The sequence below is a fragment of the Pan paniscus genome, chromosome 14 (assembly GCF_029289425.2).
Source record: "Pan paniscus chromosome 14, NHGRI_mPanPan1-v2.0_pri, whole genome shotgun sequence".
Lineage (NCBI taxonomy): Eukaryota > Metazoa > Chordata > Mammalia > Primates > Hominidae > Pan > Pan paniscus.
The window spans coordinates 40307145-40334615 of record NC_073263.2 but is presented as its reverse complement, the minus strand read 5'-3'; the positions used below and the strand labels follow the sequence as shown (position 1 = coordinate 40334615).

The 27471-nt window shown below is 46.8% G+C and overlaps 1 protein-coding gene across 2 annotated transcripts; it reads right to left on the bottom strand.

Annotated features, from left to right (window-relative positions):
• SLC25A15 (solute carrier family 25 member 15) lies at positions 1–23366 on the bottom strand. Of its 2 annotated transcripts, XM_034936623.3 has the most exons (7): positions 23133–23366; positions 19202–19325; positions 13143–13401; positions 7212–7349; positions 5000–5169; positions 3866–4024; positions 1–2919 (listed from the first exon to the last, which is right to left on the bottom strand). In XM_034936623.3, the coding sequence occupies exons 2-7, from the start codon at positions 19254–19256 to the stop codon at positions 2795–2797; spliced, it is 906 nt and encodes a 301-aa protein (XP_034792514.1). In that variant the 5' UTR covers positions 19257–19325; positions 23133–23366; the 3' UTR covers positions 1–2794. The 2 variants fall into 2 exon arrangements, with proteins under 2 accessions (XP_034792514.1, XP_054952640.1); XM_055096665.2 differs by lacking the exons at positions 19202–19325; positions 23133–23366 and adding an exon at positions 13492–13777.
• Positions 23367–27471: the final 4105 nt, after the last annotated feature.

The window sequence follows — 27471 nt, the reverse complement described above, 5'->3', positions numbered from 1 at the left end:
TATTAAGTAAATAATTTAATGATAGAACACTGAAATTTCTTTAGACACAGTATTTTCAAGTTATATTTCTGCCTGGAGTACAGATATGAAATAGCACAAACTGTACTCTGAATTAAGCAAACAGAATGAATAAAAAAAATATATTCTCCCAACCTAAGTTTCCATTCCTCACTCCCACTTGCCTCAGACTCTTTCTATTGAAGATATCTAGTTAAATCTCTAATGGACGGCCTGTGGGAAGATTTACTGCCAACAGGGATGACTGACTTGTTTCCGGACACTGAGCAGGGGACTGTGGGCTCTGAAGCAGTTTACTTCCTGTGGAAAGCCAGTCCCATTTCTATTTTACTTCGATCCAGGCCTATTCAGATAAAGCACCACTCAGTAGCTACTGACCATTTAAGTACAGAGAGAAAAGCAAAGTAGAAAAATGGTTTTCACTTAAAGAAAAAGCAAATGGAAGATCAGCCATAATAGCTCCATGGCACAAGAGACATGACAGGGATCTCCTCCCCAGATGTCCCCTGATGTTTGTCAGCCTCTCATATCCCTGGCCCTCTGGCTTCTGGCTCTGTGACTACAGTTGCCACAGAGGATTCATGGACAGCAAAAAGCTTAAGGAACCTGGAGGTTTTGTACAACATGTACATTCTGCTGACAGAAACACATACATGGTATGGACTATTATTAAAATTGTTAGCCTGCTTGCACTCAGTATACAGGCTGCTTAGGAACACTTTATTGGGAGATACCCTGCTGGTCTTGGAGCAGCACAAAATGATGAGGCTAACTTTAGTAGTGACAAGAATGATCCCCTTATACCATATGGCCAAAGAATAGCTGTCCATCCCCAAGTCTATGGGGGATCAGATGAAGTGTGGAGTTTGGTTGGTTGGTCAGTGAATTTTTGGTCAGTGAATACATACATATGGCATAGTTAAGTACAATTGCTTTTCTTTTCTTTTTTTTTTTGAGATGAAGTCTCGCTGTGTCACCCAGTCTGGAGTGCAGTGGCGCAATCTCAGTTCACTGCAACCTCTGCCTCCCGGGTTCAAGCGATTCTCCTGCCTCAGCCTCCTGAGTAGCTGGGATTACAGGCGCGTGCCACCACGCCCAGCTAATTTTTGTATTTTTAGTAGAGATGGGGTTTCACCATGTTGGTCAGGCTGTTCTCGAACTCCTGACCTTGTGACCTGCCCGCCTCAGCCTCCCAAAGTGCTGGGATTATAGGCGTGAGCCACTGCGCCTGGCCTACAATTGCTTTTCTTATGTTCCATTGCTTTATAAACTCATATCACATATACAGTCATCATTAAGACTTACTGACTGTCAGTACCAAATGTAGAAGCCTCCAACACTGTAAAAGCATGGCAAGACAGGCTTCAGGATGGGTCAGACCTGACATTACTCACTGTGGAGTACAAGCACTGAGTTCTTTCTAGTTCTCTCTGAGAGAGGATTTCGCCCACTGTCACACAATCACCAAACAGGGAAGAAGGCTTCTCTTGGCTTTGGCTCTCACTGTTCCTTGGAAGGGTTTCTGATTGGTGGAGGCAGAGCAGACAGTGAGTGGCCCAAAGTGGATTGATGGCCCCAGGCCAGGACCCAGAGACAAAAGGTAAGCGCTGTTGCTAGCCACATGGGTCTTCATCAGAGCACAGTAGCACCACCTACCACTCAGCCCCTTCCTCAATCTAAAGCCCAAGAAGGGAAGTTCTTTGGGAGAGAAGGGAAGCTGGTAAAGGCCATGCTATTTCCCAAAGGCCTGACCCTCTGGGCCACCCCTAGCAATATAGTCAGTGTGGAATATGATCCCACCTAGAAAATGAATGGCACTATTTTAAGAGTAGAGCATCTTGGGGAAATCTAGGATACCTACTCTGAAGCTTTTACTCAAGTGTGGAAGCCACACCAGTATGCAGGTATACTGTCTTACAAATCTAGAAGGATATTTTAGTTTTCAAGCACCCCATGAACACTTTTTAAAAAATTCAACCACTGGCTGGGCATGGTGGCTCACACCAGTAATCCCAGCACTTTGGGAGGCCGAGGTGGGTGGATCACTTGAGGTCAGGAGTTCGAGACCAACCTGGACAACATGGTGAAACCTCGTCTCTACAAAAAATACCAAAAAAAATTAGCTGGGCATGGTGGCGCATACCTGTAATCCCAGCTACTCGGGAGGCTGAGGTGAGAGAATCGCTTCAACCCAGGAGGCGGAGGTTGCAGTGAGCCGAGATTGTGCCACTGCACTCCAGTCTGGGTGACAGAGTGAGACTCCGTATCAAAAAAATAAAAAATAATCAACCACTTAGAAAAGTACACACATTAAGCAGACCCTACATCTAGAATGGGTTAAGCAACCATTTATAAGCATCTTCATGAGAAATGATCACCTCTGGGTTTTTCTGATATTTGAAATAAACATGGAACCAAACTGTATTTCCCTCAACACATAACTGTCCAAATTGCATGTATAAGTGGAGGTTTACGTAAAAGCCCTGACAGAACTATATTCCACCTTTTGAATTAGGTGCATAAGGCTACTGACCACTCTATATTTTACCAAGAGCAAGAGTGGTCACTTTTCTATTTCAGTACAATTATGGACAGAAATGATATGATGCAAAATAGAAGTTCCTCCATAAAGTTTAAGATGTAGGGTAGAGGGAAGACAAAAAGCAAAATTCCCAAGAAATCAGAATAACTTCACACTGGTCTTGTACTCCAAGAAACCCTGAGATGAACTGTAGTCCTCAAACACCTGTGCTTGGCTCAGGCCCACCAAGACACTTCAGTATGCTTCCAACTGGTTCATCATCAACTTCCTGCTATATTCGTAGGCCAAAAAGAGTGCTCCATTGGCAGGGAATGCTCGAATCATAGTAGGTTTCAGTCCAGAATATAAGGCCGTTATTCCTAGCAAATAAAAGGGCGATCAAAGACTGCAACAATCCCTCCTTTGGGGATACCCACACAGCTGCATAGCATAGGTATATTTACACATGCAAACCCAGACAACAGTGCTAAAAACCAACAAGTCATAGAAAGATGCATTCCCAGCTTTTCCTAAATAGACTAACGGAAACAAGGACAAGTATCAGGTCTCCTGGCAAAACTGACTGATGCTCAGGTAACATACCCCAATTCCATGCTTGGTTAACTCTTAGTATATGGATGGGGCAGAGCTGAGGCCTGAAATGGCCAGACAGAGGCAACCATGGAGATAGAGGTGGCAGCAGCTTTGCAGCTTCACCTGGGCAGTGGCAGGAACACCAACCTTGAAGTTGGAGACCTGTGTATAGTATTAGTACTGCCCAGGGTGGTTATGAAGATTGAATTAGATAAGGGAAGTGTAAGTACTTTGTAAAACTTTACATGTTATACAAATGTAAGGGAGGATTACTATGAGTAACAGACAAGGTATCTGTCCTCTATTTGGGACACAAAGTTTCTGTGTTACTGTCCTCTTTCTTTTTACAATCAAAACAGAGTTCATATCTCAGATTTTTTTTTTTTTTTTTTTTTGAGACAGAGTCTCGCTGTTGCCCAGGCTGGAGTGCAGTGGTGCAATCTCGGCTCACTGCAAGCTCCGCCTCCCAGGTTGATGCCATTCTCCTGTCTCAGCCTCCCGAGTAGCTGGGACTACAGGTGCCTGCCACCACGCCTGGCTGATTTTTTTTGGTATTTTTAGTAGAGACGGGGTTTCACCATGTTAGCCAGGATGGTCTCGATCTCCTGACCTCGTGATCCACCTGCCTCAGCCTCCCAAAGTGCTGGGATCACAGGCGTGAGCCACCACGCCCGGCCCATATCTCAGATTTTAAGATGTATATAGATGCTTGAAAAACAGGTATTTACTCACCTTCATCTTTCACAACACTTATAAAGGTTCTGATAAATCCTGCCTGTTTTCCAGACATGGAAAGAACTTGAATTCTGGATTTGATACAATCCACTGGGTATACCGCAAGCCAGAGGCAAATCCCACCAACTCCACCACTTAACATCAAAGGTACAGGGCCTAGAGAAAAAAAAAAATAGCAAATGGTATTTTGTCTCAAGAACAGCTGATGTGACACTTCCAGAGGTCAATGTAGTAATGGCTGCAGGTAGATGAAAATAAAAATGCTAATGCTACAGAATACAATTCTTTGAGGAAAACTGTCAAAGCTCTTGTTCCCAAGCTCTAAGAACACAAGGTTTTGTTTGGTAGCCCAGGTCTACTCCTGGGTCTTGCCGAGTACAAGAAGCCTTAGTGAGGGTTATATTTCGCTTGGTCACTGAGGTGTCAAGGGCTGGCCCACACAAACCAGCAGGCCTCCAGCTGAGTGGCAACCCCCTACAGTGGGGAGAAGACAGGCCAAACACAATCTATGTCTTTTTTCAACTTTCTCACTCTTAAGTATTTTAATAGCCCTGATTCTTCCTTTATCATTAAAAGCCAGAATTGTTTTTATTAAACATAGCAATTAAGTCTGGGAGCTTGACTAACCACAGAATAGATTCAACACACACTGAGGGAGATGGTAAGAAAAACTCACTTATGTGAGCCAAACATTGCATGTAGTTGTACCAACCAGCTAAACACGATAAGCTACAAAGAACTATGGTTTTCACTGCTCTCAAAACACTATTAAGATTTCCAAGTTTTAACCTTATTTCAAGATTATTTATAGGTGATTCCCCAATTGGGAAAGTAATTTCTGGATTTCTTCTCCCCTAAAATAGATCCAGAAAAATTAAAAAACTTTATTCCAGTAAGAAAGTTTGGGATGTACTGCTTCAGGCCCTGTCCTAAGGAAATTATCAGGCCTGGAGGGTGGGTGCTATCAACTGCCTGCCACCATGTTACCTTCAGGCATCCAGAAGCTTCCCTGTGCCAGATGGAGCCACCAATGTGGGGAGGAGAGCACAAAGGGCAGAGAATCCACAGAAACCATACCTGCAGGGAGCAAACACCATCACACCCCACTGCTGTCAATGCAAACACATTTACCTAATTCATCTTTTGATCTCCCTGATGCAAAAAAGGACCGGCTCAGTTCATAGCCACCGAAGAAGAAGAAATAGCCTGGTACTTCTCGAAGTAAAGTGCTTGAGAGTCCATGGTAGAACCCCAAGGGGCCATCTTTCCTAAGAATACTTTTGATGACAGACCACACTGTACTGGGAGGAGACACAGAGAGATAGCACGGTTATGGCAGGTGGGAAGGAAGAAAAGACAAGGGCATTTGCAACCAATTAACAGATCTGATCAAGCACTAGTAAGGAAGAAGCTGATTTTGTAAATGAAGAGCCAGGAATTAAGACTAAAAGGCATCCTTCTGTGGGAAGGAAATTTATTTACAGTAAGGAATTATCTAAACTCAGCAAGCATAAAATGGCATTGTATTGCCCAGTCCCTTATCGCCGTGATTCCTATTTCCTCAATCTTTCTGGTGTGTTTTTGGGAAATTTGTTCAGGTGTTTATAGGATCTGTTTTGTTTTAGTGCAGAGAAATGAGTGAAGGAGTAAATGTTGTTTGAAGGCGAGACAAATTCTGAGAACAAGTTATATAGCTCCTGTTATGCAGAAGCACCAAGAATTTATTTCTCAGAGCACCAGGGATGCAGGATAATTTCTTCTAAGCAGCCCTGCTCCTGTAGCAGCCAGAACACAGGACACTCTTTGTCTGACTCCCCTTCATGACTGGGGGCAACCAGGGCAGGTTTATCCCTGCTAAGAACAGGCCAAGAAATCACATACTCAGTGCAACTTAGTGAATCCCTCTCTCCTCACTTTGTTCTCAGCAAGAAGGAGACTTGGCTTGGACAGATGAAGGATCAAGTCCCAAGGTAATAAAGGCCACAGACATTTAAAAACTATTTTCCTTCTGAGAGCTTCAGAAGACACTGTCAGGTATTCCCCATCAGCCAGCCCTTCCTGCAGCACTGCTACATGGAATGTAACAAAGTAATCCAGCTCAACACAATTAACCTCCCTTCCAATCCGAGTCTTAGCCCCAAGCTACCATACCATGCCTTGTGTGAACACTGCTAGACCTCAAATACAAAGTCAACTGATAATTCAAGGTGTCGATCTGCCTAAGTCCTTTGGATATAACTATTACTATCTTTTAATTACCTTGAATTACTTCCAAGGGACATGAGGGCAGCTTTCTGGGTGTTGTTAATGTTCTATTTGTTAATCTGGACACAGGTTACAAAGGCACATAAATTGTGTCACTATTTATAGAACTGCATACTGTGACTTCAATGTGCATTCATGATACTATGTGTATTATTTCAATAAAAAGTTTTAAAGACTTACACTCTTGGACTTCTAGGCAATGAATATTAGATTCAAGTTGGTTGTAATGAATCTCAAGGGTGCAGAAAATAGGGCACTTTTCCAAACCCCATTCTCACTGAGTGGGGACTGATCCTTGAAAATGGTCAATTTATCTACTGCTTTTTCCCAGCAGATTTATAGGCTTTGAGTTAACCACAGCAATATCCTTGGTCAGAACTCGGCCAGATGTCAAGATAAGTAAGCAAGTTTTGCAATTAATAAGGATAATAAATTGCTTTCCAATTCAAGTAAATCAAATTGTGTATGAAACAGTACTCTCAAAGGATAATGAGAATGTGTTTTCAAGAGTGAGCTAGAGAGTGATTTAATCATTGAAGAGTAGCTATGCTTATAAAAGTATTGATTAATGTTCTCAGAACTTGGGCCATCTGCAGGTACACTTGAAGGACTGGGGATAAGTGGGGTAAGAATAGTTACCTCTAGGATCTGGGTCAATCAGCCTGAATACCCATATGAAACCTGAAGTGGGAATCAAATATTCATCTCAGAATCCAAATTGGCACTTATGAAGGCTCAGGTCTAAGGCAAAGTTCAAAAGCCACCCACTATGTACCTCCAAAAATGGTTGAAGATCATGCCTTATGTTTCCAAGAGGCCAAAAAGGGTGTTAAGCTCCTGGCTTCTCCAGTTCTGGGGTATTAAATATCTGTCTAAGACTTTTTATGCAGTGGGTGGTGGGTCCCATCACAGCCAATCCTTTCAGAAAATCTCTGACAGGGGAAAGCATTCTAGAAACAATATTTTGGAGTAGATAAATTGGCTTCCACATCTGCCACTTTAGTACAATGTAAAATGAAAAATCATCCAATACACTACGGCAATAGAGACCTGACGTTTGTGCCCAAGTGGTGCTTACTTCTGGCTCTTGGCTATCTTCCCTGATGTCTCCATCTCATACATGGTCTGCAGCCGGCACTTCACAAGCTCCGTGGGGCAGAGCACCAGTGCAGCAAAGGCAGAGGCGAAGGAACCGGCAGCTGCATTCTGCAGATCACTGAAAGTACACAAGCAGACAGTTACCCTCAGTTTCTTCATTCCTTCGGCACTCACCACACAGACAGCACTTTGGTGATAAAGCAGGGTAAGGAGCCGGGCGTGAGGGCATGAACCTGTGATTACAGCTACTCAGGAGACTGAGGTGGGAGGATCACTTGAGCCCATGTGTTCTAGGCTACAGTGCTATGACTGCATCTGTGAACAGCCACTGCATTCCAGCTTGGGAAACAAAGAGAGACCTCCATGTCTAAAAAAATGACGAAAGGGCCGGGCGCGGTGGCTCACGACTGTAACCCCAGCACTCTGGGAGGCCGAGGCGGGCGGATCACGAGGTCAGGAGATCGAGACCATCCTGGCTAACACGGTGAAACCCTGTCTCTACTAAAAGTACAAAAAAATTAGCTGGGCGTAGTGGCGGGTGCCTGTAGTCCCAGCTACTCAGGAGGCTGAGGCTGGAGAATGGCGTGAACCCAGGAGGCAGAGCTTGCAGTGAGCTGAGATTGTGCCATTGCACTCTAGCCTGGGCAACAGAGTGAGACTCCGTCTCAAAAAAAAAAAAAAATGATGAAAGGAAGGAAACTTGCATGTGCTGTTTCATCTAAGGATCCCACAACCCTGTGAAGCAGACAGCAGCACCCCAGTTCCCTATGGGAAGTGACACTTAGAGATGACATAATGTGGCCAGTCACACAGCTACTAAGTGGCAGTGCTAGGATGTGAACCCAGGTCTTCCTGACTGCAACACCCATATTCTTTTGATTACACACAGCACTATGGACTGAATTTTATCCCCCCAAGGTGATGGTGTTAGGAGATGGGGCCTTTGGGAGTAATCAGGTGTAGATGAGGTCATGAGGATAGGGCCATTGTGATGGGATTAGTCCCTTAGAAGAAGAGGCCAGAGAGCTCGCTCACTCTCTGCCATATGAGGACACAGTGAGAAGACGGCTATGTTCAAACTAAGAACAAGCCCTCATCAGACACCAAATCTGCTGGAACCTTGATATTAGACTTTTCAGACCACAGAACTGTGAGAAATGTTTGTTTAAGCCACTCAATCTGTAGTATTCTGTTACAACAGCCAAAGCCAAGATACATCGTGACATGACAAAATAAAACTCCACAAAAAAACCTAAAGGAAAGGAGGAAAATATTGCCCATAGTCCCCCATTGAAAAACATGCACTATTAATACTTCAGTGTGTCTGCCCTAAGTTTTAAATAAATCTAGGTTCTAAGCCTATCCCCACATGCCCACAATCCAACCTGGAGCAACCAGATGTGCAATGTAACTGCCACAGATGAAAACCCAGAAAAAACGTTTAACCAAAAGTTGCTGCATCACGAAAAGATTTTCCAGTTCAACTGATGACCTACCACCTCAGCAACACAGACGACGGTAAAATGGTGCCACAGGAGTGGGTGAAGCCAGTACAAGTTTGCAAGCTCAATGGTATTAGGTGAAATTGCTAAACTGGAAATCTAAACTAGGCAGAGGGATGAATGCACAAATACAAAACAGAAGCATTCACCTCATGTATGGATTTAGTACCAGCAGCCAAACGTCACCAGCAGGGTTGTGAAACTGGAATCCAGTAAGAGTTTAAGAATATAGGGAGGCCAGGCGTGGTGGCTCATACCTGTAATTCCAGCACTTTGGGAGGCCAAGGCAGGCAGATGAGTTGAGGCTTGGCCAACATGGCAAAACCCCGTCTCTAATAAAAATTAGCCATGCCTGGTGGTGCACACCTGTAATCCCAGCTACTCTGGTGGCTGAGGCACAAGAAGCGCTTGAACCAGGGAGGCAGAGGTTGCAGTGAGCTGAGATCATGCCACTGCACTCCAGCCTGGGTGACACAGTGAGACTCTTTCAAAAAAAAAAAAAAAGAATATGGGGAAAAGTCTGAGAAGTGTTTCAGAAGAAAGGCTTCTCTGCGAGTTCCTGGTTCATGGGAGCTGGGATAGAAGATCCCTTCCAGCCCCAGAAGAGTGTTGTGTCATGGGATCATGACTGGCATTTGGGGTAGGACAATCCTTCATTGGGCAGGAAGGACTGAACTGGTTCCCTGACACCCATTCAATGCCAGCATCATGCTCTCACTGGACAGCCAAGATCACCCTCAGAGATTTCCAAAAACCCCTATGGGTGGGTGGGAATCTCCTCAGCTAACTACTCAGGTAGAGATATAATCCCCTAACAATTTTTCTCCAAACTGTGAGCAAAAGCACAGATGGGGCAGGGCACGGTGGCTCACACCTGTAATCCCAGCACTTTGGGAGGCCGAGGTTGGCAGATCACGAGGTCAAGAGATCAAGACCATCCTGGCCAACATGGTGAAACCCCATCTCTACTAAAATACAAAAATTAGCTGGGCATGGTGGTGGGCACCTGTAGTCCCAGCTACTCGGGAGGCTGAGGCAGGAGAATTGCTTGAACCGGGGAGGCGAGGTTGCAATGAGTTGAGATTGCGCCACTGCACTCCAGCCTGGGCGACAGAGTGAGACTCCGTCTCAAAAAAAAAAAAAAAAAGCACAGATGGACTTACCATATTCAGGGGTACTCAAGTTTTTCCAGTGTTAAAGATTAGTATAAAATCAAGGTGGCACCAGTCTTGGCCCTGGTTTGCTAGTCCCTGGTGGTCTAGCTTCTGTGCCATGGCCAGAGGCAACTCTTTCAGAAGACTTGGCTTAGAGTGGAGCTTTCTTTCAGTAGGAAGACACTGTTTGCAGTAAGGACTTCCTTTTGATGTTAGAGAATTAAGCCTAAAACCATTAGCAAAGGAGAACCAGGTACACAAATGTACTTGCACACGCTTTTATGGGGTGTGGAAACCATCCAATGCTGTTTAGTCCACTCCTTTCCCCCACTTCACTCCTTAGCAGCTTGTTAGAACTGAAGCTTAAAATGGTTTCTGCTGTCTTGCAGCCAGCCTGCAGATCCACAGTTGGCCTCCCTCAGGGACTCTCTGTTAACCTGTTGACAGGCAATAGTCAATTAGGAGCATTAACCAGGATCTGCCAAGTTTGCCAGGACAAAGGTGGCAGTCAATAAATGTAGAAGTCTATTGAGTTTAAGATATAATAATGGCTCAGACATCTGAACGAACACCAAGCACATTATTATAGTGCAAGGTCACAGTCAAATCAGATATGCAGTGGACTTTGGCTTTCCAATAAATACTTTCATTGACCAGTGCACAGAAGGAGGTGCATGGGCCCCGGGTTCTGCATGTAGTATGAGTGTGTAGAACTGGAATTGAAACAGTAATAGGTATAGGATGGGATTTTGTAAGAATCATCCATTTGTCATATGTTCAACAAACATGTACCTGAGCACTCCTGCTATGTAAGACCCTGTCCAGCCAAACGTCAAACTAGAACACTCTGGGTCATGTTGAAACCGGGAACAGACAAATATTTACAATGTGATTGCAGAAATTCACCACAGGCTCTCACAAGCAGTTCTTTCCTTTCACTGCTCCTGATTAATCTTCTCTCTAGAACTGACCCTTATAAAATATTCCAGACCCCCAACTGTGGTCTGATGGAAAGGAGACTGGGCAGGAGCTCAGAGGACACAATTTCAAGTCCTTAGCGGGGTGACCTTGAGCAGGTCAATATCGGCACCTCAGTTTTCCATCCCTAAGAGAGGTAACATCTGCCTTGCTCTTCTCACAGGATCACGGTGAGGGCTATAGAGACATGATATACATGTCAGAGCTTTGTAGACTCTAAGAGAGCATTTCCCCAACAGGTAAGAGGCAAACACTGTTCCTCAGGATGGAAAAAAAAAAAAAGGGCCCAAGCTCAAAAAAGATGAGTGCTGGATTAGACAAGGTTAATCAGGATGGTTTCTTTTCTTTTTTTTTTTTTTTTTTGAGAGACACGGTCTCGCTCTGTTGCCCAGGCTGGAGTGCAGTGGCATCATCTCGCTGCAACCTCTGCCTCCTGAGCTCAAGCAATCCTCCCACCTCAGCCTCCCCTGTAGCTGGGACCACAGACATGTGCTACCACGCTCAGCTAAGTTTTGTATTTTTTGTAGTGACGGGGTTTTGCCATGTTGCTCAGGTTGGTCTCAAACTCCTGGGCTCAAGTAATCTGCCCACCTCAGCCTCTCAAAGTGCTGGGACTACAGGCGTGAGCCACTGTGCCCAGCCTTACGCATCTTTAATGAACTAAATAACACATACACTATATGAAATAAATGTACCCAGAGTGATTCTTCACGAGAGAGACACTGTGACGTAATTTCCCAACCCTTTCTTAAGGACACCCAGCAATTCAATGTTCTGAAAGCAGTGTGGGAAAATGCAGCTGTAAGGTATTAGATTGTTCTCAGCAGAAAAGCAATATGCTCTTACCTGTCCTTCACTTTGTTCACAGGCTAAGGAAGCAAGAAAGTGGAGGGGTGGGCAGAGCCAGATCCAGTGGTTTCACTCATGCAAGACAGAAGTCACTGTCTATCCTGTGGCTGGAGGGGCTGCTTTGCTCAGAAGACACAGGTCTTCCCCAGAATCTCACGTGGCTGCTTACTGTTTCCCTGTCTTCTCTCCCCATTTTGTCCTTTGCTAAGGAAACTGAACTGAAGTCCAGGTCTTCTCTAATAGAGTGTCTCTCCTTCAACAGGGAACAAAACTACTGTTGCCTGTAGTTTTTGCTTCTGTTCAGTCTCCATCATGGCATGCCATACTCTCCTGGTTTGTGCCCTGCTTGTTTCTTTACTGCCTTCCTGCCTGCCCTTTCTGTGCTGGAGGCTCATCCCATTCATGCTCAGCCCTCCTCGCTGTCTACACTGTCTTCTTGGGCAATCGTATCCAGTCCCAAGCCTTTATAAAAAACAAGCTCTACCCATCATGGTGGAATTCCTGTCTATAAAAGGGCACAGCTTCAGACCTCCAGGCACCTCCAGAGAACACTGCTGTGCACAAGAAACCGAATTCAGTTGTGTGGGACCTGCAGCTGCAATTGGGTTTCAAACTCCTACTGAAATAACTAAGACTGCCCTTTGCAATCTTGAAGCTTATATAATAATTTTAAGTGGTATAAAATAAATCAACGTTCAAAGCAGGGATAGCTAAACATCCCAGTGGTTTCCAAATTCTGTTTAGTCTCTATATAATAAATACCCAAGGCAAGACCAACAACGAGGCAAAGTCTGATGTTTTGGGAAGATTTGGACAGAGAAAGGTGGGTTCCCTTGCATCTTCGCAGACATTTCCGACCCTTCCTAAAACTCCTCAAGTTCATCTGGCTCAGACAACCTCTTTCAATACTCTGCTTTTTGCTAATGAAAGAAAAGCTAAATCTTGGATCATAAGCAGCATCTACAGTTTCAGTGCAGCATGTCTGCTGACGAGAGGTAGCACCGCCAGCTGCATTTGAACAGCATTCTCCTGGACAAAACTGAAACAGAAGGGCGGTTCATTCTCAGTGGTGGATGATGAGCAGGTCTCCTCTGTGGTGTGCCTATGTGGTTTCTAAGTTTTATATGATGACAATGTATAACTTCATAAATAAAAGGAAAGCAGTTATTTTTAAAAAAGGAAATGTTCTTCCACATAAGGCACCAGTAAAATTGTGACCATACAACAGTAGATTTTTTTTAATTTTTATTTTTTTGTAGAGATGAGGATCTTGCTGTGTTGCCCAGGCTGGTTTTGAACTCTCAGCCTCAAGCCATTTTCCTGCCTTTGCCTCCCAAAGTGCTGGGATTACAGGCATGAGCCACCATGCCTTGCCAGTTTTGTGGGGTTTTTTTAAACAAATAAAAAAAGTGTGTGTCCTTGACTCACCTCAGCTTTGCCTGCTTGTCCAATCCAGCCACCTTCCGCACCACCTGCTGGCAGAAGCCGTAGCACATGAAGAGGACTGAGTTCTCAGCGATGTTGGCGATTAGTGCTGGACTGGTCCCCTTGTAGAAGCCACGGAAGCCCACCTGGGAGTAAGTCTTCAGGCAGCAGTCGGTGAGGCCCCGGTACAGGTCAGGGAACGTCTGCATCTTCACTTTCATTGTGTCAAAGGGCTGCCCGGTCAGTACACATGCTGTACCCCCTGGAATCAGGATAGATGACTGCTCTAGTATGAGGCTACAGTTCCATTATCCATGGAAGGAAGGCACAGGCAGCCTACCCCAGAACTTACCCCTGCTTCGGTTCATTTCAACCTCTTTTCCTCCAAAACCTTCCAGCCATGTCCAGTAAACAATTTAGAGCAGGTCCTTGATGTGCCTGGCATCTAAGTCCCACCCTGAAGGAGCTCATGCCAGGCAGGGGAGAGAGACAGACATGTGTTCAACAGCGGCAAGCACAGGATGCAACAGTGCAGTGAATATGTAGGAGCCTGGGCAATAGGGTCAGAGGGACTACAGCTTTGCTGTGAGATCCTGGACAAGCCATGTAACTTCTGAGCCTCAGCTCCTCATCCATGCCACCTCACAGGGTTAGCGTGAGGATTAAATAAAAATGGAGGAGACAGGCTTAGCACAGCATCAGCTACGTAAGTGGTCAGTAAACAGCGGCTACTGTGTGCACAAGAAACGGAAACCACAGAAAGGGAGGGGAAACCTGGGAAGACTTCATCACTCACTTTGCCTAATGCCCAGTGGGACTGATCAGACCCAGCACCACGGAAAGGAAACAAGGAGTCTGGCTAATTAATCCCCAAAGAGCTAAATATTTCATTCTATAGAAAAACCTCTTTAATATGAGCTCTACCGATTAATAACGTGTATTTAGATAGAGAATGAACTGAAATTTATTTATGCTTAAATCCTTTATATACTTCTATAAGATTAAATACAGCAAAGTCTACATTGCACAAAATAATTTTTTTTTTTTTTTTGAGATGGTGTCTTGCTCTGTCACCCAGGCTGGAGTGCAGTGGTGCAATCTCAGCTCACTGCAAACTCCACCTCCCAGGTTCAAGGAATTCCTGTGCCTCAGCTTCCCAAGTAGCTGGGATTACAGGCACCCACGACCACGCATGGCTAATTTTTGTACTTTTCATAGAGATGGGGTTTCACCATGTTGGCCAGGCTGGTCTCTAACTCCTGGCCTCAAATGATCCTCCTGCCTTGGCCTCCCAAAATGCTGGCAGGCATAAGCCACCATGCCCATCCACGTGAAATCATTTTAGTAAAAATTCAAAACAGAAGAAAAGAATGAACTGTAACCACCCTACAACATCCCCACACCCTGTAGTAGGGTTGGCGTCATGTGAACTGCCAGTGATTAGTGTTTACCGTCTCCTTCTGGACCTGAGAGGAGCTCTTAAAGCTTCATCAAAATGCAAAAGAAGGCTTACAGAAAATATTTAAGAAATGCAACTTCCTGAATTTGATGTTATACATAGTTATTCCATCTAAACTCTGGAAAGTGGAGTTGGGGGAAAGGACATTAAGAATAATTCTCAATTATTTATGGGCAAATAAGCCAACAATTCCAGAGTCTGAAAACTGCTTGATCTCTTTTTTAAGCAACAAGCAATATGATCTCTGTGAGCCCATCATTACTGTTCATTTCTTACAGGAGAGGAATGACACACTTCCGCCTTTAATTGCCAAATTATCCCCAATTCTGAATTAGTGGAATATAATTTAATATGATTTTATTATGATTAATCCTGAGTCATTCTCTCCCAGGTAATGCTGGGCTAGGATAAAAAGAGATCTGAATTACATTAAAATAATTTAATTATTCCAAGAGAAAAGGTGACAGGATATTTTAAGTGGGTGCGTAATTCAGAGAGCCTAGATGCAGATAAGCTGAATAAAGCATTTAATTCAGCACATTCACATTTTAACTTGATCATCTTGAACAGTTCAGGCATCACAGGTTACTAGAATACCCATTTGCTGTGTATCTGGGACAGTTACATTTCCAACAGGGAGAAGGGGGAGGCTAATGAATGTACAAATGCTAGCAACAACTGTCTCCCGTCCTCTGCAAGGGTAAGCTAACTTCCCATGTAATTTACCACAAATGATATGGTCACGGCGCTCACTGTGCCCTCAAGTGAGAGAAGACTGTTCTGAACACCAGTACCAACCACAGAGACTGACACCTAGTAGGTTCTCAAAGACCTATCAAGTCCATAAAGCCATGAATAAATATTATATTTCTCCACTTGCCTAGAAGTCAGACTTCTGATCTTATTCTCCTTAAAAGACAAATAACAACATTCTTTCTGCGATATGGTGGCCAGCCAAGCATCTTATTCCGCAGGAAAGGCACTCAGATTATGTCATACCTAACACTTTACCAAGGGTGGTGGTTTGGATTTTCAGTCCTTGACATAGAGTCAGCAAATCACGAGATACAGAGGAAATCTATCAGGGCAGGGACAGTGTCTCAGGGAAGGGACAGCTCTGAAGAAGGCAGAGAGGTGAGAAGAGAGAAGCAGACTCACACCACAGGACCAGGCCCACCAAGCAGAGGTGAGACCCTCAAACCCCTCTGGAGGCCATCGTAAAGGTTTAACAGGGCAGGGAAGTATATCATTTTCAAGAAACTCCAATCAAAAAAGGTTTGGGGTTGTTTTTAATTTTGGCATTTGAGAAGATAAACTTCAATGATCTGAAATGCCACATTCTCCAACTATGCTAAACAAGGTAAACTGCAACAGTAGTCAAAGTAGTGACTGCATTGTTTTAGAGTTGCTGAATGACTATTAAAGTGGTACCAAGTTTCTCTTTAAGGCTATTTAACTTTTGGGATCCACGCACCCCCATTTCAATAATTACCTAATCACCTAAGTTCTTGAAATCCTCCTTCATCCTAGCTGTTTAGGGATCTAGATGTCTTACAGCCATTGCAGATAGGGAAATGGGAACTTCCCAGCACTTTAGAGTAGATAAGCTGGCTGAAAACCTGTGTGGTGGGGAAAACGTTGTTTAAAGGAAAAGAAGAGACACACACAACACCACATTTAAGCTCCATCCACATCACCTCGGGCTGCAGCTGGCTCTGTGCTTACAGTTGGATCGCTTCCATGGGTGACCTCTGCCACAAAACACAACAGGTCCTCTGCTCCTATCAATGGCTGGCAGAAAATTCCCAAAGCCCAGCAAGTTCCACATCCAGAAAGGCAGGGCCCAAAGGCTCCAAACTAACCCTCCCCTCCAGTGTGCTGCAGACGCATTACGGAGTACTAAAGCAGAGACAGCAACGACACCAGACAAGGGACCCCAGGGACCACAGTCCTGCCCTGTCTTCACACCATCTTGCTGTGTAACCTTGAACAAATCTACTGCTCCTCTGTGGGCCTTTTTCTACATATCCAACGAGCATTGGAGCCAACAATGTCTAAAGGTCTCTCTAGCTCCAGCACTCCAAGACTCCAAGATCCTCAAAAGTGGGAATCTACTTTCCATTTGCATTCCATAGGCCTCACAGCAGAACAGAGGTTTCTGTGTCACTGCTAGGCACCTCCTCTGCCCAGCCCCCAACCTATAGACCATGTCTCGCTCCCCCTCCCCATCCCGTCCCCCCAGGAATGGGCTTCGTTGTCCTCAGAAGTTAAGACTACCCACAGCAGCTCTACCTTAGTGAGGGGCGTCCCTGTGTCGCCAGCACAGGGAGAAATACCTGTCCAACAGTGATGGGGACAGTGTGTCAGTATACATAAGGGATCAATACATGTTCAAAACATGCCCACCAGCAAATGCCTTACATACCAGGCTCCCAACCATACTGTTGCAATTTCTATCTTTCAAACTAACTGTAAATTATACATGTGGTACCCAAATACCTGTATGCACATAAATAGGAAAAGGTAAACTTTTAAATTCTATCACCATAGGTTCTAGATCTTTGACAGATTGACTGAAAGACATAAAATGTCAAAAGCTGAGACTATATGTGGCTAAACACCCTCCTTCTGCAGAGACAGAACTGAGCCCAAGAGCATTCACTCGCTGGTGAGAGGCGGCCTGGGGCAGGCAGATGTTTGCACCATTCTCAGGGTCAGCGTCCTCCCCAGTGTGGCATGGGGGAGGGGAGGGGGAAAGGGGCTTGGGAGGCTGTAGCCTAAAGGCACGCAGTGGGCAAGAGACTACTGGGCAGACCCCCACTGGCCTTCAGTTCCCTGGGCATCTGGGGCTGGGACGCTCTTTGTGGGTTCTGCCCTGGGAGAAGTGCCCTTGCCCAGTGCTCCTCATTAGGGTCGGTGACGGTGACGCGCTCTCTCCAGTCTTCCTCATTAGCATACCCTGGCCGACCTTTGGCTCATGGAAAAACACTTTGCTCTTCTCTGAACAATTTCTTTTTCACAATTGAGCAAATGACTGATGAGGTGACCACATTCATGACCATACTCATCCGTTGGTGGTGGGGGTGGGGGGTGTGCTGGATAAGGACAGCATTGGGCAACACCCCCCCTGGCCTCCCCACTCCAGGGAGCTGCAACTACTATGAGAATCCTGTGGGAGCCCAGGGTAGTCCAGGGTTTTCCTTTGGGCAATCAGTATTCCAGCCACTCCTCCTACTTCTGGACTCTGGAGAACCAAATTACCACCATGCACTTCCCATTCCGCCCTGTTTCCCAGCCTGAGGGTCCTGCTCTTCCTGCATGTTCAAGCTGATCTTTCTAAGGAGTAGCCTGCATGGTGCCAGCACTACCCCTTATCACAGGTAGCACCTCCCTGTGCTGGGGGAGCCTCAGGCTCTTGGGCTCAGGCCCCTAGGCTCAGGTTAGCTGACATTCCCAGCAAATCCTACAACTTTCACGGCTCTAAGACACAGTCCATTATCAGTCTCATTTTCAAAGACATGTCTTTTTTTTTTTTTTTTTTTTGAGACAGAGTTTCACTGTTGTTGCCCAGGCTGGAGTGCAATGGCGCGATCTCGGCTCACCACAACCTCTGCCTCCCGGGTTCAAGCGATTCTCCTGCCTCAGCCTCCCAAGTAGCTAAGATTACAGGCATGCACCACCACGCCTGGATAATTTTGTATTTTTAGAAGAGACGGGGTTTCTCCATGTTGGTCAAGCTGGTCTTGAACTCCTCACCTCAGGTGATCTGCCTGCCTTGGCCTCCTAAAGTGCTGGGATTACAGGCGTGAGCCACTGCGCCCCGCCTTTTAAAGACATTTCTAAGAGTGTCCTCCTTTCTTTCCCAACACTAGCAGGGACAGTAAGTGGTGTTTCCCAGGAGATGCTATGGTGTTATTTTTGCGCTACAAGGGCTCTGAAGACTGCCAGGCTTGAAGTGAAGAACCACGTCACCTGCATATCCCAGCCAGGTGACAATGGACACGTGGCTTCACCTCTGAGCTGTTTTCCAGCTGTACTGGGCACCTTCCCCCCCATCACCCTGACTGACAAGGTGTTAACAATAACGGACACTCCTCTACCTTCTGCTACTCTCTGAACAATACTAAACTTCCATCAAATGGATTAATCCCAAAGGTAAAGTACTGGAGGCAGAAAGGTAGTATTTTCATACCACTTTCATTTGATCTCATTTAGAGAGTAGTTGAGGAATAGAGAGAACTGGGTTTTCTCTGGGATTATAGTTAGGCATTGCTTAATGACCGGGACATGTTCTGAAATACGCGTCATTACACAATTTCGTCATTGTGCTATCATAGAGCATACACACCTGACCCTAGATGGCGTAGCCTACTCCACACCTAGGCTATTTGGTATGGCCTGTTGCTCCTAGGCTACACACCTGTACAGGATGTTACTGTACTGGATGTTGCAGGCAACTATAACACAGTGGTATTTATGTATCTAAATGTATCTAAACACAGAAAAGGTACAGTAAAAATATGGTAGTATAATCTCATGGGACCACCATCAGATACACCATCCATCACCGACAGAAACATGGTGATGAGGCACATGACTGTACCTGCAGCCCCCGCTGTGAGGTCAATGGCAGCCTGGATAGCAGGATTGGATTTCATGTTTGCCCACTCTTCTGCTGGTCTTGTGGAAGGCAGCTCTCTGGAGCTTATGACAGGCACCACATATCCCTGGGGGGAGGCAAGAGTTCACCATTAGTCCAAGTCTGCAGCATCCTGTTCTCTAGGCCTGCAGCCAAATTACAGAACCTAAACTTCTGGGAGCCATGACCTGGGGTCCACACTGTTCCAAAGGAAAGGAGCTCAAGGTATCAGTGCAGCTTAGCAACTGCCCCCTAGAAAGCTCACAGATCAAAAACCTCCCCTGTGTATCAATGCTACAGCCACCAGCAGCACTTCAACTGACCTTTCTGAAAACTGAAAAAACGAACACCAAATAAGTAAGCCAACCACAGGTGTACCAAACCGCATCAGACTTGTTTTTTTAGAGGCCTATGTTGAGCCATCAATTGAACAGGCTCAGTTCTAAATTCAGACAGCAGCCTGTGCTGGGTGCCTAAGGGGATCTCACAAGACAGTAGGTCTGGAAAAGAGCACCCAGGCAGCCAAGGGTGGGAGCTGCACCCTGGGATCACACACGCCTTGGTGAATGCCTGCTCTACCTGCAGCGTGGCTCCTTCAGCCTCTACAGCTGGGAGTCCTCATCTGTACAAGGTGAATAATAAAAATATTATAAAACAAACGCAGTCACAAATAGCCACATCAGACTGATGGGACGCCACACCGTGCACAAGCATCATGTGTTCTTAGAACAAGGCCCTGCACAAGCATCTTCCTGTCACACACATCTTCCCGTCACCACAGTCCACCAGCCCTTCAAATGTAAACATGTGCAGGAGTAGCCTGGGGGCCTTGCTAAATAAAATGCAGCCTCTGATTCAGTAGCCTTGGACAGGACCAGAGATTCTGCCTGTTTTGATGAGTTCCCAAGTGAGGCGGACAATGCCAGTCCACAGACTCACACTTTGAGATACAACACCTGCGCCGTTGTGTCCAAATCCACTTGATAACCTGGAGCACTTATTAAATATCCAAATTGCCAGGACTTTCTTCTGGAAATCTTGATTCGGTATGTTTTGGTTGGAGCCTTGGGCATTTGGGAAAACTAGAATTTCTTTCTCTCTCTTTTTTTTTTTTTTTTTTTGAGACGGAGTCTCGCTCTTCCGCCCAGGCTGGACTGCAGTGGCGCTATCTCGGCTCACTGCAAGCTCCGCCTCCCGGGTTCACGCCATTCTCCTGCCTCAGCCTCCGAGTAGCTGGGACTACAGGCGCCCGCCACCATGCCCGGCTAATTTTTTCTATTTTTAGTAGAGACGGGGTTTCACCGTGTTAGCCAGGATGGTCTGGATCTCCTGACCTCGTGATCCGCCCGCCTCGGCCTCCCAAAGTGCTGGGATTACAGGCGTGAGCCACCGCGCCCGGCCCTTTCTCTCTCTTTAAACAAAAGTCAACTACTGTTGAGGCATGGGCTTAATAAATGTTGACTAAAATATCCAACTCAACAACCAATCCTGTACAATTTTCAAACGGTGTTAGTAACTTATTTGCAAATAATAAGGAACAACTTATTCCTCATCACACTGAGGAGCTGTGTGACCCATCGTGCTGGATCAGAGATGAACACCAAACGCACTCCTAACACCAACGTCACCCTGAACGTCAATAGGAAACACTGGCCATGGAGAAGTTGTTTAAACCTCTTGAAGCATTTTGCCAATGACGAGACTTCAATAATCCTCCTTTATTTACAAAAAATTTAAAACCAGTGGCAACAACGGCACATTACTTAATAAAGCAACTAAGTTAGAAGTGCAAGACACTGATTTATATGCTGTTGATAGGTCTGGAGAGACAGGACCATTCACTAGGCTGAAAAGGTGGTGGCCATCTGGTATCTTCCTAAAAAAGTTTATCAGGGTCCTGGCCAGGCGCGGTGGCTCACGCCTGTAATCCCAGCACTTTGGGCCGGCTGAGGTGGGAGGATCACGAGGTCAGGAGTTTGAGACCAGCTTGACGAATATGGTGTAACCCTGTCTCTACTTAAAATACAAAAATGACCCCAGTGTGGTGATGCACACCTGTAGTCCCAGCTACTCAGGAGGCTGAGGCAGAAGAATCACTTGAACCCGGGAGGTGGAGATTGCAGTGAGCCGAGATTGTGCCACTGGACTCCAGCCTGGGCAACAGAGCGAGACTCTGTCTCAAAAAAAAAAAAATAATAATAATAGAAAATAAAAAATAAAATAAAATAAATAAATAAATAAAAAGTTTATCAGGGTCCTAATCCTTTCCCAGAAGGCAAACTAAAGCCTGGAGCAAGACAAGGTCTTCTCCAAGGCCACACAACTGTCAGTGACAGAGGATTCAGTTCAAAGTCCTGTCTTTTCAGGCCTGTGCCTACAAACCAACCCTTAATCTGAGTATTTCAACCTGGCCAAAGGCAACACAAAACACCCAACCCTATATTTTAGGGAAAGAAAAAAACGGGGGCAACTGAGAAGACAGACAGAGGCAAGTACAATGTGGCCTCCTAGATAAACCTCAATGCGCTTATTTCTTTTGGCACAGACACTTCCTTCTTAATTTTGAAGGAAAGTCACATCACATTACATTCTATCTGTCCATAAGAATTAAACCCTGTTAGGTGAGCCAAACTTAAACACATTAAATTCTACAAATAGGCCAGGCACAGTGGCTCAAGCCTGTAATCCCAGCACTTTGGGAGGCCAAGGCGGGCGGATCACCTGAGGTCGGGAGTTCGAGACCAGCCTGACTAACATGGAGAAACCCCGTCTCTATTAAAAATACAAAATTAGCCTGGCGTGGTGGGCCATGCCTGTAATCCCAGCTACTCGGGAGGCTGAGGGAGGAGAATAGCTTGAACCCAGGAGGCGGAGGTTGCGGTGAGCCGAGATCGCCCCATTGCACTCCAGCCTGGGCAACAAGAGCGAAACTCCGTCTCAAAAAAATAAACAAATAAATTCTACAAATAGCCACTAGAATTATTAGGATAGAAAACGATGATGGGTACTAACAGATTCACTCAGAAGGAGTGGGCAACTAATTCACATTATGTGTAGCTCTGGCTTGGAGAAGACACAGGGCTTGGAGGAGGCATGACTGTTCAGCATGAATTAAAATTGATTTATGAGCTTGCTGTAGCACTTGGAATAGAAAAAAGAATCTTTTCAGCGCCTTTGACCCCTCTCTCAAATTACACCAGGGTGCAACTGAGGAACAACAGTGCCGACCACCCACTTTTCTCGACCCTTGGGGAAAATAACTTTTTTTTGGAAGGGAGAGTCAGTAGATGAGGCTGCATTTTCCACCAGGGAACACGAACTGCTGCGGGAAGATCCCAGCTTCTGGCTAAAGCTGGGGCGGTAGGAGCCGCAGGCCAGCTCGCCATCCAGTCCCCAGAGCCCGGGCTTTAGGTAAAGCGTGGAGATGCAAATCAGTTTCGCCGCCAAGGACCGGCCAGGCGCGTCTCCTCCCGGTCCTCGCAAGGAACAGGTCAGGGAGACGACTTCCAACTTTCTTTGCCGGACCCTAAACGTTCGCCGCCCCTGCCCAGCCGCCCACTCCTGGGCAGCCAGCAAGTCTCCATTCACAAGCGGCTCCATGCTGCCCAGCACTGGCGCCCCTGAGGCGCGGAGCCCCGCAGCCAAATGACACGACTTGGGGGCAAACAAGGACAAAAGTTCCCACCAGGTGGGCACTGCGGGAAGGAGGCCGACGACCCCGAGATTCTCCGAGTCCCGCGGCACGTGCGCTGCGACGCTGGCCGCTTCCCCCGCCGCTCGGGAAGGTCACGCCGCCCGGACACCGGGGCCCGCCCCGCGCCCCGCTCCCCGCTCCCCGCTCCCTCCGCCTGGCGCGCTCCCCGCAGCTGCAGGCGCCAGACCGGGCTGCGCTCACCGCCGCGCCGGCGTGGCCGCGTCCAGCTCAGGCTCCGCCGCCCGCTCTCGGCTCCGGGTCGCCGGCTGGGGCGGCCACTTAACACCCACGTCGGCAACGGCCGGCCCTCCGCCCCGCCCTTCGCGCAGGCATCCCGGACTGCGGCCCCGCGAGGCTCAGGAGCGCCCCTGCGGCTGGGGGGCGGGCTGCGCAGGGCCGCGCCCGGGCGAGACCGGGAGCCGCCACCGCCCACCGGCCCTGCCACCGCCCCCAGCACGGGAAGCGGAAGTGGGCGTGGGGCCGCGGCGCGCACAGCCAGCCCGCGACCCGGCGTGGTGCTGCCGCCGACCCTGGTGAAGGTGGAGAGCGGGGCCTGCGCCTCCGGAGACTTTCCCACCTCTGGGATCCCCGAGACCCTCTCTGAGGCCGGACCCTTGTTAGCCCGCTGGGCTGGGACTGGGGGCTGGGGGCTGGTAACGTCAGTGGTTGGGAGGACTTACTTTTTAGCTACTTTGACCTTGTTGGGAGGCTAAGGCCTTATTTATAAGTTATATTTGAGTACAAAATTATACTTGGGATCCAAGGCCCTAATAGGAAATGCAACTAAGTATGAAAATACAGGAATTAGCCGGGCATGGTGGCTCACGCCTGTAATCCCAGCACTGTGGGAGGCCGAGGTAGGCGGATCACCTGAGGTCAGGAGTTCAAGACCAGCCTGGCCAACATGGTGAAACCCCGTCTACTAAAATTACAAAAATTTCTCCAGCGTGGTGGTGCGTGTCTGTAACCCCAGCTACTAGGGAGGCTGAGGCAGGAGAATCGCTTGAATCTGGGAGGTGAAGGTTGCAGTGAGCCAAGATTGCATCACTACACTCCAGCCTGGGCTACACAGCGAGACTCTGTTTCATAAAAACAAACAAACGACGACAAAAAAAAAAGGTGTGGTGACACATGCCTCTATTCTTAGCTATTTGGGAGGCCAAGGCGGGAGGATCGCTTGAGGCCAGGAATTGGAGGCCGCAGTGAGCTATGATGGCACTGTTGCACTCCAGCCTGGATGACAGAGACCTCATCTCTCTCTCTCTCTCTCTCACACACACACACACACACACCCTCCACACAGTGTAATTTTATTTTACAACTTTAAGTCTTGTTTAGATGTGCTGTTGGATTATTATTTTTTTCTTTTTTTTTCTTTTTTTTTTTTTGAGACAGAGTCTCACTCTGTCACCCGAGCTGGAGTGCAATGGTGCAATCTCAGCTCACTGCAACCTCCCCCTCCCAGGTTCAAGCGATTCTCCTGCCTTAGCTTCCCAAGTAGCTGGGATTACAGGCATGCGCCACCACACCCAGCTAATTTTGTGTTTTTTAGTAGAGACAGGGTTTCACCACCTTGGCCGGGCTGGTCTCGAACTCCTGACCTCAGGTGATCTGCCTGCCTCGGCCTCTCAAAGTGCTGGGATTACACGTGTGAGCCACCACGTCTGGATGTGCTATTGGATAATTACCTACGTTATTTAAGTGATTTAATTGGTGTTAGTGCTTAACATGAATGCACACTTGAGTAGACCTCCCAGGCTGTAGTAGATGCTATGATGGGATCAGAGTGCCTGGTACATGGACACTCATCAGAATCAGCACTTTAGAACTCGGGCTTCTGGACCGTAATCGAGTTACAGAAACAAGCCAGGGAGTTGGGATGACTTGTCCAAAGTGATGGGGAACATAACTAACTGAAAGCAGATCCAGCAGCTGAAACTACAGTTACAGCAGCTTAAAGGGGTTGGCAATATCACCTGGTCCAATAGCTTTTGCAGCTTAAGAAAATGAGACCCAAAGGAACCCTGATTAAGGACAGACTTGGCTGGGTGTGGTGGCTCATGCCTGTAATCCCACCATGTTGGGAGGCTGAGGCAGGAGGATTGCTTGACCCCAGGAGTTCGAGTTGAACCTGGGCAACACAGTGATGTAACTGCCCAATGGGTTCTTCTCGCCCGCTGCCTCAACTGAGCCAATTTATCAAGATGGGGGAATTGCAATAGAGAAACAGTTTAATTCACGCAGAACCAGCTGTGCAGGAGACCAGCGTTTTATTATTACTCAAATCAATCTCCCCAAGAATTCAGGGTTTGGAGTTTTTAGGGATAATTTGGTGGGTAGGGGGCCAGTGAGTGGGAGTACTGATTGGTCATGTTGGAGATGAAATCATAGGGAGTCTAAACTGTCCTCTTACGCTGAGTTGGTTCCTGGGTAGGGGCCACAAAACCAGATGAGGCAGTTTATCAATCTGGGTAGTGCCAGCTGATCAATCCATCAAGTACAGGGTCTGCAAAAATATCTCAATCTTATCTGTGATCTTAGGTTTTACAATAGTGATGTCATCCTGAGGAGTTATTTGGGGAGGTTTAGAATCTTGCAGTCTCCAGCTGCATGACTCCTAAACCATAATTTGTAAACTTGTGGCTAATTTGTTAGTCCTACAAGGCGGCCTAGTCCCCAGGCAGGAAGGGGGTTTGTTTTGGGAAAGGGCTGTTGTTTCGACGCTAAACTATAATCTAAGCTCCTCCCAGAGTTAGTTGGGCCTACACCCAGAACAAGGACAGTTTGGAGGTTAGAAGCAAGATAGAGTCAGTTAGGTCAGATCTCTTTCACCATCATAATTTTCTTGGTTATAATTTTTGCAATGACAGTATCAGTGAGCCCCTGTCTTTACTAAAAATCAAAACAAAAAAAATTTTTTTAAAACCTGGTGTGGTGGCGCATGCCTGTAGTCCCAGCTACTGGGGAAGCTGTGGCAAGATCTCTTGAGCCTAGGAGGTTGAAACTGCAGTGAACTGTGTTCATGCCACTGCAGTCCAGGCTGGGCGACTGAGCAAGACCCTGTCAAAAAAAACAAAAAAAAAGGAAAGACCCTGTTATAGATTAGAAAGAGCACTGGACTTGGGGCCAGGATGTTTGTGTAAATGTCCCTGTGTGACCTTTAATGAGTCACTTAGCCTTTTGTAAACCCCAGCCACAGCATGACTGCATCACTGGTTCCTTTGAACCCCCTGTGCTCCATCAGCCTGCTGGAACAGTCCATGCAGGGCGCTTGGTACTCGAGCCATTGGGCCCTAGCCTAGTGCTTTGTCTTGTCTTCCTTGAGCCCCTTCCTCTCCTATCCTGACAAGGGCTGTTCCAAACTCTCATCACTCCCAAGCCTTCCACATTTCTCCTCTCCATGCCTCCCAATTTGTTCTATAAGAAACTATCGGAATTTTGCTCAGATTTTTAATCCATAGTCTACAAAGTTACCTTTTTTGGGTTTTTTGCACAAACTCTCATTTATTTGTCTTCTGTCCAACTTAGTTGCTGTGTCCCCTTGCCTAGCCCAATGGCTGGTGAGAATGAGGTTGGAGAAGAAACCAAGGTGTTGGGAGGCCACATTACACAGGCGCTAAGAGAAAAGCAGGGACTCAGCAAAGTTCTGTCCAACTCCAAAGGTCAGGCGCTCAGCTGGTACACTGTGCAGTGCTCCCTCCCAGAGGCTTTTTTTCTTTCTTTCTTTGAGACGGAGTCTTGCTCTGTCGCCTAGGCTGGAGAGCAATGGCGCGATCTCGGCTCACTGCAACCTCTGCCTCCCGGGTTCAAGCAATTATCCTGCCTCAGTCTCCCGAGTAGCTGGGATTACAGGCGCCCGCCACCATGCCTGGCTAATTTTTTTGTATTTTTAGTAGAGATGGCGTTTCACCATGTTTGCCAGGCTAGTCTCAAACTCCTGACCTCAAGCGATCCACCTGCCTTGGCCTCCCAAAGTGCTGGGATTACAGGCATGAGCCACTGAGCCCAGCCGAGGCTTCTTATTAAAAGCAAGAGGTGCCAGATGTGGTGGCTCACGCCTGTAATCCCAGCGCTTTGGGAGGCTGAGGCGGGTGGATCACGAGGTCAGGAGTTCAAGACCAGCCTGGTCAATATGGTGAAACCCAGTCTCCACTAAAAATTCAAAAATTTAGCCAGGCATGGTGGCAGGTGCCTGTAATCCCAGCTACTTGGGAGGTTGAGGCAGAGAATTGCTTGAACCCAGAAGGTGGAGGTTGCAGTGAGCCGAGATTGGGCCACTGCACTCTGGCCTGGGTGACAGAGCGAGACTCTGTCTCAAAAAAAAGGCAAAAGGGCTGCAGGAACTGGAAGTTCTTTCTTCTGAAATACATCTCCTTCTATAATATTTTATAAAAGTCACCTCCACAGCTTAAAATCCCCCACAACAGTGGCTCTTTCTGCTATCTTTATTTTAGGAAGAAAGAAATAAATATATAGATGTTAAAAATGCTTCCTATCTCTCAGATGCTCAGAGAAGTGATTGTAAAATCATCTGGTTGGC

Bases quoted from the DNA above. Each gene is read 5' to 3' on its own strand.
- SLC25A15 (XM_034936623.3), bottom strand. From the start codon at position 19,256: ATGAAATCCAATCCTGCTATCCAGGCTGCCATTGACCTCACAGCGGGG. The intron at 7,350-13,142 runs GTGAGTCAAGGA...GTGTACTTTCAG, and splicing joins GACAAGCAGGCAAAGCTGAG to TGATCTGCAGAATGCAGCTG. The intron at 5,170-7,211 runs GTAAGCACCACT...GTCTCCTCCCAG, and splicing joins AAGATAGCCAAGAGCCAGAA to TACAGTGTGGTCTGTCATCA.